Source organism: Delphinapterus leucas, chromosome 10 (genome assembly GCF_059928025.1).
Source record: "Delphinapterus leucas isolate spDelLeu-1000000601 "Yukka" chromosome 10, BTC_Dleu_Yukka2, whole genome shotgun sequence".
Classification (NCBI taxonomy): Eukaryota; Metazoa; Chordata; class Mammalia; order Artiodactyla; family Monodontidae; genus Delphinapterus; species Delphinapterus leucas.
The window spans coordinates 68,797,501-68,810,421 of NC_143138.1; the positions used below are offsets into that span (position 1 = coordinate 68,797,501).

At 56.1% G+C, this 12,921-nt stretch overlaps 2 protein-coding genes across 11 annotated transcripts in view; both read left to right on the forward strand.

The window, feature by feature from the left end:
* Positions 1-10,219, forward strand: part of NISCH (nischarin) — a 42,851-nt gene extending 32,632 nt beyond the window's left edge. Inside the window, exons 16-21 of one of the 2 annotated variants that reach the window (XM_022572927.3) lie at positions 2,610-4,016; positions 6,334-6,703; positions 7,177-7,333; positions 7,838-7,966; positions 8,497-8,658; positions 9,037-10,219. In XM_022572927.3, coding sequence (XP_022428635.1) covers positions 2,610-4,016; positions 6,334-6,703; positions 7,177-7,333; positions 7,838-7,966; positions 8,497-8,658; positions 9,037-9,647 — 2,836 coding nt within the window. In that variant the 3' untranslated portion in view covers positions 9,648-10,219. The remainder of the gene's footprint in view (positions 1-2,609; positions 4,017-6,333; positions 6,704-7,176; positions 7,334-7,837; positions 7,967-8,496; positions 8,659-9,036) is intronic. The other variant, XM_022572928.3, reaches the window with a different exon arrangement.
* A 149-nt stretch (positions 10,220-10,368) lies between these two features.
* STAB1 (stabilin 1) overlaps positions 10,369-12,921 on the forward strand; it is a 29,105-nt gene continuing 26,552 nt past the window's right edge. For 2 of the 9 annotated variants that reach the window (XR_004023799.2, XR_016394729.1), the window contains exons 1-3: positions 10,369-11,678; positions 12,014-12,144; positions 12,461-12,608. Coding sequence is in view for 7 of the 9 variants with exons in the window: in XM_089919441.1 (XP_089775567.1) it covers positions 12,528-12,608 (81 nt within the window). In the remaining 2 variants the exon portion in view is untranslated. Of the gene's footprint in view, positions 11,679-12,010; positions 12,145-12,231; positions 12,609-12,921 lie in introns of those variants that run through there. The other 7 variants (XM_030762382.2, XM_089919446.1, XM_089919444.1 and 4 more) reach the window with 5 other exon arrangements.

Here is a 12,921-nt window from a genome sequence, read left to right on the forward strand (position 1 = left end):
ATTTTTCTTGTTTCCTGAGGTAAGATTGTATGCTGTAAACTTCCCTCTTAAAACTGCCTTTGCATAGGTTTTGGATCGTCATGTTTTTGTCATTTGTCTCTAGGTATTTTTTGATTTCGTCTTTGATTTCTTCAGTGATGCATTGGTTGTTTAGTAACATATTGTTTAGCCTCCATGTGTTTCTGTTTTATAATTTTTTTTCTCTGTAATTGATTTCTAATCTCATAGCATTGTGGTCGGAAAGGATGCTTGATATGATTTCAGTTTTCTTAAATTTACCGAGGCTTGATTTGTTTCCCAAGATGTGATCTGTCCTGCAGAATGTTCAGTGTGCACTTGTGAAGAAAATGTATTCTGCTGTTTTCGGATGGAATGCCCTATAAATATCAATTAAATCCATCTGGTCTGATGTATCATTTAAGGCTTGTGTTTCCCTGTTGATTTTCTGTTTGGATGATCTGTCCATTGGTGTAAGTGGGGTGTTAAAGTCCCCCACTGTTATTGTGTTACCGTCAATTTCCCCTTTTATGGCTGTTGGCATTTGCTTTATATATTGAGGTGCTCCTATGTTGGGTGCATATATATTTACAATTGTTATATCTTCTTCTTGGATTGATCCCTTCATCATTATGTAGTGTCCTTTCTTATCTCTTGTAACAGTCTATTTTGTCTGATACAAGTATTGCTACTCCAGCTTTCTTTTGATTTCCATCACATGGAATCTCTTTTTCCATCCCCTCACTTTCAGTCTATGTGTGTCTCTTGGTCTGAAGTGGGTCTCTTGTAGACAGCATATATACTGGTCTTGTTTTTGTATCCATTCAGCCAGTCTGCATCTTTTGGTTGGAGCATTTAATCCATTTACATTTAAGGTAATTATCGATATGTTTGTTCCTATTGCCATTTTTTTAATGTTTTGGATTTGTTTTTGTTGGTCTTCTTTCTTCCCTTTTTCTTTTGTTACCTTCTCTTATGGTTTGATGACTATCTTTAGTGTTGTGTTTGGGTTGCTTTTTCTTTTTTGTGTGTGTATCTATTTTAGTGTTTTGGTTTGCAGTTCCCATGAGGTTTTGATGTAGCAGTCTGCATACAAGGTTGTTTTAAGTTGCTGGTCTCTTGATTTCAAATGCAGTTCCATATTCTGCATTTGTAGTCTCCTCATGGTTGCTGGTTTTGACATCATATTTGTGTATGGGTGATTTCCTACTTAATTACTTTATGTTTGCATTTACCAGTGAGCTTTCCCATTTGTGATTTTCTTATTTCTAGTTGTGGCCTCTTTTTTTACCCCCCGCCTAGAGAAGTTCCTTTAGCATTTGTTGTAATGCTAATTTGGTGATGCTGAATTCTCTTAGCTTTTTGCTTGTCTGTAAAGCTTTTGATTTCTCCGTCAAATCTGAATGAGAGCCTTGCTTGTTAGAGTATTCTTGGTTGTAGGTTTTTCCCTTTCATCACTTATACTCCAATAAAGATATTTAAAAGACACACATATATATATGTGTATATATATATATATATATATACACATATATATATGTATGTATATCTTGTGACACTCTCTTCTGGCCTTCAAGAGTTTCTGCTGAAAAATTAGCTGATGACCTTATAGGGATTCCCTTGTATGTTATTTGTTGCTTTTCCCTTGTTGCTTTTAATATTTTTTCTTTGTATTTAATTTTTGTCAGTTTGACTAATATGTGTCTCGGTGTGTTCCTCCTTGGGTTTATCCTGTATGGGACTCTGTGCTTTCTGGACTTGGGTGACTGTTTCCTTTCCCATGTTAGGGAAGTTTTCAGCTATAATCTCTTCAAATACTTTCTCAGGCCCTTTCCCTTTCTCTTCTTCTTCTGGGACCCCTATAATGTGAATGTTGGTGCATTTAATGTCCCAGAAGTCTCTGAGACTGTCCTCATTTCTTTTCATTCTTTTTTCTTTATTCTGTTCTGTGGCAGTGATTTCCACCGCTCTGTCTTCCAGCTCACTTATTCGTTCCTCTGCCTCAATTATTCTGCTACTGATTCCTTATGGTGTGTTTTTTATTTCACTTACTGTGTTGTTCATCTCTGTTCTTTAAATCTTTTGTCTCTTTGTTAAACATTTCTTGTATCTTCTTGGTCTGTGCCTACATTCTTTTTCTGAGATTTTGAATCATCATTACTCTGAATTCTTTTTCAGGTAGATTACCTGTCTCTAAAGGAGCTTGAATTTAAATGTGAAGGTCCTAAGACCCCCAGCCCACTCCCCAAGCCTCTCACCTGTGAAGGCGACTGGGTGCCCCTGCAGGGGACTGTTGTCAAGTTAGTCCATACCCATGAGCACTCATTGCTCTTGGGGCTTGTGGCCAGCGTCTGAAGGACTGAGAAGTCTTCATGATGTGTGCAGGATTGTGTTGGATGCCTGTGGTCTGGACCCTGGAAGTGTGGTGGCCCCAGCCTTCCAGCACCTCGGCTCCCCACCAGGGTGCTTGCTAGGACCAGGCTCAGCTGTTTAGGAGGCTTGGGAGACCCATGGGTTGCTTCTTTAGGGTCAGGGGACAGCAGCAGGACTGGACATGGGAGGTGGGGGCATCCCAGCCCAGCATGTCACTGACGTGGCTTCTCCCCACACAGCCCAGAGCACGCGGAGCCAGAGGTCCAGGTGGTGCCAGGGTCCGGCCAGATCATCTTCCTGCCCTTCACCTGCATTGGCTACACCGCCACCAACCAGGACTTCATCCAGCGCCTGAGCACGCTCATCCGGCAGGCCATCGAGCGGCAGCTACCTGCTTGGATTGAGGCTGCCAACCAGCGAGAGGAGGGCCAGGGCGAGCAGGGCGAGGATGATGAGGAGGAGGAGGACGTTACTGAGAACCGCTACTTTGAAATGGGGCCCCCGGATGTGGAGGAAGAGGAAGAGGGTGGGCCAGGAGAGGAAGAGGAAGAAGAGGAAGAAGAAGAGGAGGAGGAGGAGGGCGAGGAGGAGCGCCTGGCTCTGGAGTGGGCCCTGGGCGCAGATGAAGACTTCCTGCTGGAGCACATCCGCATCCTCAAGGTGCTCTGGTGCTTCTTGATCCACGTGCAGGGTAGCATCCGCCAGTTTGCTGCCTGCCTCGTGCTCACAGACTTCGGCATCGCCGTCTTTGAGATCCCGCACCAGGAGTCGCGGGGCAGCAGCCAGCACATCCTCTCCTCCCTGCGCTTTGTGTTCTGCTTCCCGCACGGCGACCTCACCGAGTTTGGCTTCCTCATGCCGGAGCTGTGCCTGGTGCTCAAGGTGCGTCACAGCGAGAACACGCTCTTCATCATCTCAGACGCCGCCAACCTGCACGAGTTCCACGCTGACCTGCGCTCTTGCTTCGCCCCGCAGCACATGGCCATGCTGTGCAGCCCTGTGCTCTATGGCAGCCACACCAGCCTGCAGGAGTTCCTGCGCCAGCTGCTCACCTTCTACAAGGTGGCGGGCGGCTGCCAGGAGCGCAGCCAGGGCTGCTTCCCCGTGTACCTGGTCTACAGTGACAAGCGCATGGTGCAGACAGCCGCCGGGGACTACTCGGGCAACATCGAGTGGGCCAGCTGCACGCTGTGCTCTGCCGTGCGGCGCTCCTGCTGTGCACCCTCCGAGGCTGTCAAGTCTGCTGCCATCCCCTACTGGCTGCTGCTCACACCCCAGCACCTCAATGTCATCAAGGCCGACTTCAACCCCATGCCCAATCGCGGCACCCACAACTGCCGCAACCGCAACAGCTTCAAGCTTAGCCGTGTGCCGCTCTCCACTGTGCTTCTGGACCCCACACGCAGCTGCACTCAGCCGAGGGGCGCCTTCGCAGACGGCCACGTGCTTGAGCTGCTTGTGGGCTACCGCTTTGTCACTGCCATCTTCGTGCTGCCCCATGAGAAGTTCCACTTCCTGCGCATCTACAACCAGCTGCGGGCCTCACTGCAGGACCTGAAGACTGTAGTCATCGCCAAGACCCCTGCAACCGGGGGCAGGCCTCAGAGCCCCCCTGTGGATGGCCAGGCTGCCGAGGACGGGGCCCGGTAAGACCGAGCATGGGCTTTTGGGGGTCAGGGGGCGGGAGGCCGGCTGAGACCACTCACCTCACCCAGATCTCCAGCACCCCCTCAGCATTGCCTTTGGCTCCCTTGGGCTTGGTGCTGGGCTGCTCCTTATCTCCCAAGGCTTCAGAAGAGGCCCAGGAAAGCTGTCCTTCCACAAAGCCAGGCTGGCCCAGTTCTCTGCCATTTAGAGTCCTGTGTGGCTGGGTCTCCAGGCTCCTGCTCCCACCTTGCCTGGCCCTCTCCACTGGGTCCAAGCATGGCCTTTAGGCATCACCCACACCTCCTCGCCTTCAGGCTCGCAGTCCCGTGGCTGGCTCTGTGAGCCAGGGGGCTGCTTCAGGCACCACCTGCCTCTGACCCCCAGCTCCAAGCCCGTACCCTTTGGTGAGCCACACACGCCTTCTCAGGAAGACCTGGGTTGCTCAGGGGCCCTCTCTGTGTGTAATTTTGTGAGTCCGTTCCAAAGGAAGCTGTTGGCTGAGAGCAGCAAGGTTTGAGTGTGTGAGCTGGGTGGTCACTTTGTGCAAAGCTCCTTTTTTTCTGGGGGGAGAATGAAGTGCAGAGAGGGGAGGAGTTGGCAGCCCTGTCCTCTTTTTTTTTTTTTTTTAATTTATTTTTGGCTGCATTGGGTCTTCGTTGCTGCATGCGGGCTTTTTCTAGTTGCGGTGAGCGGGGGCTACTCTTCACTGCCGTGCGCAGGTTTCTCATTGTGGTGGCTTCTCTTGTTGCAGAGCACAGGCTCTAGGTGCGTGGGCTTCAGTAGTTGCGGCACGCGGGCTCAGTAGTTGCAGCTCGTGGGCTCTAGAGTGCAGGCTCAGTAGTTGTGGCGCACAGGCTTAGTTGCTCTGCGGCATGTGGGATCTTCCCAGACTAGGGCTCGAACCCGTGTCCCCTGCATTGGCAGGTGGATTCTTAACCACTGCTCCACCAGGAAAGCCCAGCCCTGTCCTCTTCTTCCTTACTCTCCTTCCCCTGCTCCTGCCCCCGAGCCTGGCTTCTCTCAGGGCAGCCTGGGGTTGGCATATAATGGCTTGTGTGGGGCCATGGTCACACCCACAGGTTCATCTGTGCCTGGGGCTCAAGAGGCACCCTGTGCCCTTCAGGGTGCCCCTTTCTCCTATTACTGCTCCCAACTTCATGTATGCTGGGGCTTCCCTACCTGGGCGAGAAAGCCCTTTGTTTATTGGCCTTCCTGTCCCATGAGACACGGTGTAGCTCACTTTCTCTTCAATCCTGGTGGACAGTGGAGGCCCTGCCCTCACCCCAACATCTCACAGGGCATGCCTTCTCTCTCCAACCCAGCCCCTCAACTGATGCTCCCAAAGGTCATCCAGCATCTTCCTGGCTGAATCAGGGACCCCGTCTTATGCCCAGCTCAAGTTCCATGCTCTCCATAGAGACCCTTGATGCCTCCAGGTACTGGAGAGCCCCTTATGCCAGAGGCGGCCTTGCATGGCCATCTCTCTGTCTCCCTGCCCCTATGATGAGGCTTCAGATGGTGACACTTTGTCTCAGTTTCCCTGCCACCCTCAAGCCTGGCTGGACCCAGCCCACAGTAGGGACTGCATGCAGAAAGCAGGCGCTCTGCTTCACCCCAGCAGATGCATCTCTGCCCCAAGACAGCAGGAGGACAGCCCAGAGGGCTTGGGGGCATTTGGCCCAGTGCAAGATCAGGGCCCCAGGGATCTCTTTCAACAGCTGGACTGTCCAGTTGAGAGGATGCCATCCAGGCTTCCCCACCAGCATGAGCTTGGGCATGTAGGCTGGTGGCAGGGAGCTCCAGACTTCTGTGAGGGTTCTTTCTGAGTTTGTTTGATCTCATGCTTGGAACAGACCAGAGAAAACCCAGTGTGGCCACATGCAGTGGTGGCCGAGTGGGGTAAGATCCCGGGCTACCTGAGGAGGCCTCAAAGGCAAACTGAGGAGCAGTTTGAGTATTTGGTTCTCAACTCCATGTTCCCCAAGGTCCCAGCCCTGGGCACCTTGGTCTGTGCTCTGGACTCTGTAGTGGCATTTCTGACACCTTTACCACCTTCTCAAAATGATTTTTCAGCTCATGAGCCACATCTGTCTTTCTCAGCCCTGCCCTATCTTCCCATCTCCCGCCGAAGAGAAAGGGTCCCGGCACTTTCTCTCTGCTCTTTGGTCTTCCCATGAGGAACCAAGATGAAATCCCCAAATGACCCCAGAGGTGGTGTGTGGTACATGCATTTCCCTCACACTGAGGTTACACGTGGGATGTGAATCTGTATTTGGGACTCATGTGTTAATATGGTTTTTCTTGGGGGATTGGGAGATGCAGCAATGAGCAGCATCTCCAGGAGGTCCCGGCAGAGGCTCCAGCCCCAGCCCCAGCGGAGGTCCCAGCTCTAACCCCAGCAAAGACCCCAGCTCCGGCAGAGCCCTCAGTGCCAGTTTTGGTCCCAGCGGAGGCCCCAGCCTCAGCAGAGACCCCTTTGGAGGCCTCAGTGGGGGCCTCAGCCCTGGCAGCGGAGGCCCCAGCACAAGTGGAGGCCCCCGCCCAGTACCCAAGTGAGCACTTGATCCGGTCCACGTCAGAGGAGAATCAGATCCCTTCGCACCTGCCCGCCTGCCCGTCGCTCCGGCACATCGCCAGCCTGCAGGGGAGCGCCATCGTCGAGTTCTTCCACAGCAGCGTTGCAGAGGTAGGGCCAGCGCGCCTGTGGAGGAAGGTGGCACTGTTGTCCTGGGGCCCCGGCAGGCTCATCTTGGGGTTAGCCTCAGGTTCCCAGACTTCTGTGTGCTGGCTTTTCCCCCAGCTTCAGCTGTTCACAGCTTTGAGGGCCTGAGTAGGGAGAACCTGGGGTGCCCTTCCCTGGCCAGTTGTTCCCTCCATCACCGCGTCCTCCTGTGGCCATTCCTAGCCTCGGGCCCCGGGCAGACCCCACGGCACACTGTCTCCCATCCCTCACCACGTTCGGAGTTTATAAATACGTTGACGAGACACAGTAGAGGTCCCATGCCTCCCCATTCAAGGCTGTGGGCCTGTCCCTGGGACGGCAGGTCACTGGGTAGTGGGGCTGGTGGAGGCCACCCTCCGCAGAGGCCTGCAGGAGGAGCTGTGTGCCCCGGCCGCCCTGCTCTCCTGCAGGCCCCAACCCGGCCCCTCTGTGTCCAGGTGGAAAACGAGGAGCTGCGGCACCTCCTGTGGTCGTCGGTGGTGTTCTACCAGACCCCGGGGCTAGAGGTGACCGCCTGCGTGCTGCTCTCCACTAAGGCCGTGTACTTTGTGCTGCACGATGGCCTCCGCCGCTACTTCTCGGAGCCGCTGCAGGGTGGGCACTGGGTCCTGAGGGGATGGGCGGGGTTCTGTCTCTAGAGCCCCTGTGCCACGTCAGGCAGCAGCGATTTGGCTGCACTGGGCCAAGAATCTATTTTCTGAGGAAGGGGGGTGATGACAGCACTTTCCTCCTGGAGCTGTCACATGGGATGCGAGGCCAGGCGTGAAAGCGCCCAGTAAGGCCCTGTGAGTGCCCGGGACCCAGGCGTGCTGGGGGGAGTGTTGGGCAGCCTCTGCCCCTTGGGGCCTTGGTGGGTGCCTTAGCCAGTGCCCTGTCCTAGGGCTCCTGGTGTCTCCAGCGTACCAGGCAAGGCTCAGACTGTAAAACACGTTTCCCCGAGGCCATGTGTGCTCAGAGGTGGTGGGGGCTCCTTGCCAGGCCTCAGTGGGCCAGGCCATCAAGGGGGGCCGTTCCTGCTCCACGCAGCTGCACACCTGGGAACCTTGTGCTCACCCAGCACGGCCACCACCATGTTCTCTCCCTTTCTGTCTACCACAGATTTCTGGCATCAGAAAAACGCCGACTACAACAACAGTCCCTTCCACATCTCTCAGTGCTTTGTTTTAAAACTCAGCGACCTGCATGTAGTCAACGTTGGACTCTTTGACCAGTATTTCCGGCTGACGGGTGAGTGGCCACTGTGCTTTTGTCCTATTTTGGGTGAAGGCCAGTGTCACCAGTGGGCTTCCACCTTCATATGTGGGTGCATTATCACAGGCAGAGTTTATCTGCTCAAAAGCCAGTTCACCGGAGCGGGAGGAAGCAGCTTCAGGAACTGCTGAGAGGGCAGAACTCACCCTTCAGGACTTGGAGCGAGAGGCTGGGGACAGAGGCGGCAAAGTGCTGGGTGGGCGGGCAGAGTGGGCCCTGGGCTCACGGGCAGGATGTTTCTGACTCATACTTCCTGAAGAGAGAAAGCTAAGCTCTTTCCCTAATGCCTCTGTATCCCCTTCCAGAAAAATGTTACAGCCCTTCCGGCCTGAGAAATGGCCGTCTCCCCAGGCCCCGTGATGCTTCCTCAAGTGGGTCCTCCTGACCCTGGCTCTGTGGTCCTCAGGTCCAGGCTAACCTGCTAGAGACTAGAGACGGCTCCAGGGGTGGGGATGGGGCTGGGGGGAGTAGCAGCCTGCAACCGTGCCCGGCCCCTTCTCCCGCAGGCTCCTCTCCGGCGCAGGTGGTTACATGCTTGACACGGGACAGCTACCTGACACACTGCTTCCTCCAGCACCTCATGGCCGTGCTCTCCTTGCTGGAACGCACACCCTCACCTGAGCCTGTCGACAAAGACTTCTACTCTGAGTTTGGAAACAAGACCACAGGTATCCCCACCCAGCTCGGGTCTCCTCGCCAACCCCAAGGGCTGCAGCAGGCCCTGGGACAACCTCTCTGTGCCGCAGCACCCTCTCTGCTTCTAGCTCTCTCTCTCTCTCTCTTTTTCTGCTTAGTCAGCTAGGGTTTTCCATGGCTTTTCCATGGCAGAGTCTCTGGCCCGGCAAATCCACAACCGCATCTCAGTGTCTGCTCTTCTCTGAGCTGCTGGCCTGAGGGTCTCTGCCTGAGGGTGGGGGCTTGGAGTGCTCTCTCCCACTTCTGACAGACACGTGACTCATGCTGCCGTCTCTGGGTGGCTTGGGGCTGCTGGTGAACCACCACAGGCCAGTTCCAGGCTGCAGCCCCGGTGGCGTCTCTCTCTGCAGGGAAGATGGAGAACTATGAGCTGATCCACTCAAGCCGTGTCAAGTTCACCTACCCCAGTGAGGAGGAGGTCGGGGACCTGACATTCACTGTGGCCCAGAAGGTGGCTGACCCAGAGAAGGCACCATCCCTCAGCATCCTGCTGTACGTGCAGGCCTTCCAGGTGGGCACACCACTATCTGGGCGCTGCAGGGGCATGTTGCGCCCCAAAACGCTCCTGCTCACCAGCGCCGAGATCTTCCTCCTGGACGAGGACTTCGTCCACTACCCGCTGCCCGAGTTCGCCAAAGAGCCGCCACAGAGGGACCGGTACCGGCTGGACGACGGCCGCCGCATCCGGGACCTGGACCGCGTGCTCATGGGCTACCAGACATACCCACAGGCCCTCACCCTGGTCTTTGACGACGTGCAGGGCCACGACCTCATGGGCAGCGTCACCCTGGACCACTTTGGGGAGGTGCCAGGTGGCCCGGCTAGAGGCGGCCAGGGCCGTGAGGTCCAGTGGCAGGTGTTTGTCCCCAGCGCTGAGAGCCGAGAGAAGCTCATCTCGCTGTTGGCCCGCCAGTGGGAGGCCCTTTGTGGCCGGGAGCTGCCCGTGGAGCTCACTGGCTAGCCCGGGTTGTAGCTGGCCCTTGCCACCCGCCGTGTCTGGCCTGGTGTCCACTCAGGGCCGGGAAGCAGGCTTTCTTTGCTTTTTTAAAATGTTCTCTTCTCTTTCGGTACCTTTGTTTGATTGTCCTCCCAGAGAATGTGAACATGTGTGTTCAGTTGGTTCTCAGCCTCCCGCGGATCTGCTGCCTGCCCCTGGTGCCGCGTGGCCAGGCACACCAGTTTCGTGTCTTTTGTGGGACCGTTGTTAACATGTGGCGCCGTGGGTCTGGTTTACTCTTCTACGCGTCCTTTCCCGAGATGTTAAGTTCAGTCTTGTTGCTGTTGCTGTCATTGTGGGCACTTGCTGCTAATTATGAAGCTGGCAGAGAAATGCACATTGAAAGCTCCCGCTCCATGCAGTTTTCCAAAGGGGAGGCCTCTCCTGGTCCAGACAAGTGGGAGAGCCCCATGGGGGCAGGAGTCCCCCAGGCCTTGGGGCTGAGAGGGCTGGGAGCAGGGGACCTAGAGCTGCCAGCACCAAGTGTGATTCCTGTTGCCTATTTTCTCTATTCCAGTAAAGCCAAGTTTGACACAGTCTGGGTCTTTTATTTCAAGGGCCACTGGGGTCCCAGCAGGGCATTGGTTCAGGGCGTGGTTGGCCTGAGGGGGAGAGGGTGCCTAGAGCTGCAAGAAGGTCTTGGGGTAAAGGAAGAGGGGAGGAGCCTGTGAAGGGCAAAGGGAGCTGCTCTCCCAGGGCCAGATGCTGGATGGGTGTCTGTGGAGCCTGGGACAGGGGAGGTGTGAGGGGATCTTTGGACAGGGCCGTGCTGGGCTGTGGCTAAACCAGGAGCCTCAGGGCAAATGAGAGGAATGAAGCTCCTCAGGTGCCCCTGGCACACCGGCTGCTGCCCTGCCAACCCTCAGATCAGGAATGTCACACCCGACCTGTTGTGAGGGTTAGGCCTGGAGTCTGGGACGGCTTACTCTGTGGGGTCTAGGGGGTCTCACCAGCATGGCCTGCAGAGGAGGTGGCCCCAGCGGTGGATAGTGGGGAGGAGGGCTCTGTGCTGTCCGTGTCTGGGTTCATGTCCTGAGAGAGGGTTGCTTCAGGGAGCTCTGCTGAGCTAGGATGTGGGATTTCTTTGGGAGCCAGCCCCTGTGCCCAGTCCCTCCTCAACCCATTTCTACCCCATAGCAGGGCCCCCGAGGCCCACTTACTTTCTCTCATCCTGGCCAGTCAGGAGCCTTCGGCCCTAAGGCTGCAGGACTGTTTCGGCCCAGCAGTATTGGGGATGGGGGAGGGGCCAGCCGGGTTCCCAGGCCTGCTTCTCCTCATTTTTCCCTTCATGCCAGCAGAGTGGGGATCCTTGCCTGGAGGATCCATCACCATCAGGAAGGCTGTGGTGGATGGGAGGAGCCACCAAGGGGAGGGGAGGGTCTCTGCATTCACCTCCCCCCAGCCAGATCTCAAAGACCAGCCCCATGGCCCCTCAGCTGATGGGGGAGGGACTGCCCCCAACCAGACCTTTATCAAAAGCCTGTACAGATGGGCCACCTGCCTGTCTCCATCGGTTATGTCATACATAAATGGGGATTTATAGACCAGAGGCAGAGTCCTCCATGCATAGGCCTTACCACCTAGACTGCTGTTCCCAGGTCCCAGAGCCCAACAGTTAGCAGCCGACCCCAGCCTGGGTCCGTGAGGACAGGACCTAATGGGGGGAGTCCGTGCAATGTAGTGGGGGGAAGGGTGCCCCACAGGCAGCAGACCTGGGGTTGGATCTTCACACTGGTTAGCTGAGTGATCTTAGACAAATTCCCTAGCCCCTTTGAGCGTCCGTTTCCCCACCAGTAACAGGATAATAAAAGTGCCTGCATTCATTCAGCCCACAAATCTGAAGTGAGCATCCATGCGTGAACCAGCCCGGCCCCTTCCCTGCTCTCCCATAGCTGACATTCCAGCGGGGGACAGAAAATAAACTAGTGTCAGCTGGTGGCCAGTGCTACGAGGAGGTGAAGGCTGGAGACCTTTGACCTGAGGCTGAACCTTGTGGTGAGTCCTGTGAGGATCTGGGGTAACGGCAGCACCCAGGGAGCTTGCTCTGTGGTTATGGAGTAGAAAAGCCTGTGGTGGAACAGAGTTGGGGGTGTGGAGAGCAGGCAACCAGGTCAGAGAGGCTGGCCTGCTGTGGAGAGGGATGCGGGGCACAGGGGGCAAGCCTCAGGGCTGAGTGGAGAATGGATTGGGAAGGGAGGGCTACTGGCAGCAAGGAGGCCTCTCTGGGTGAGAAGGGCGGTGCAGGGACACATGGGGGATGGGGATCCTGGGCAGTGGAGGCCGAGCAGGGCAGGTGAGGGGGAGCAGCCTGATGACTGTCCACTTAGCAGGGAGTCGGAGGCCTGCACGTGCCCTCAGCAGCTGGAAAGGTAGAGGCAGACGGACCTGATTCAGAGGCTGCCCTCTCCCCCAGGCACCAGAACCCCCCAGAGCTTCTGAATGAAACATGCTGGGCTTGCAGGTACTTGGGGTTGGGGAGTTGTTTGCATCTGCTCCTGAGTGTGCTTCACAACCTCTGAAACACCCCAGGCTTGTGGCTAATGGTGGGCTTGGAGGCTGACGCCAGGAGGAGGGTCCCGGGCCAGGAAGCCCCATGCTGGGCCCAGGCGTCCATGCAGGGGTCAGTGGCCAGCACCTTCCCTTCCGCCTGCAGGCTGCTGATACGCAGGAGGAAATCCTGGCGGGTTCCTGTGGGGGTGAGCTGGCGGGGCCTCCCGGCTGCTTTTAAAGCGCCCGCCCTCCCTGTCTTGCCTGCCCGCCCTGTGCCTGCCTCCTAGAGCTCATTCTCCACGCCGGCTGCCCCAGTTCTGTCCTGGACAGCGTGCCCGCCAGCCACCACCAGCCATGGCAGAGCCCCGGGACCACCTCCTGCTCTGCCTCCTGGTCCTCTGCCTGGCAGGCTTCAGCTTCATCGGGGGGCAGAAGGTGAGTGTGAGCCGGTCGCGGGGGACATGACATCCGGGCCCTCCCAGCCAGTGGTAGGAGCAGGGAGGGAGCGCTCATGGATCAGGCACGGGGCTGAGGACACACAGGGCAGCTGGTTCTTGTCTGACCTTCTCTGAGCTGGACAGGGGGCTGGGCTCTTGTGCCCACCTCCCCAGGCTGAGGTCTGTGTCTCGCTGCTTGGGGTGGCAGGGATGTGTCAGCCTGCACCTCTGTGTCCGGCTAGCCAGCCGGGGGGTGTGGGCAGCCGTCCCAGGTCTCCCCAGCCTGAGGGTAGGGTATACAGAGCCAGGCC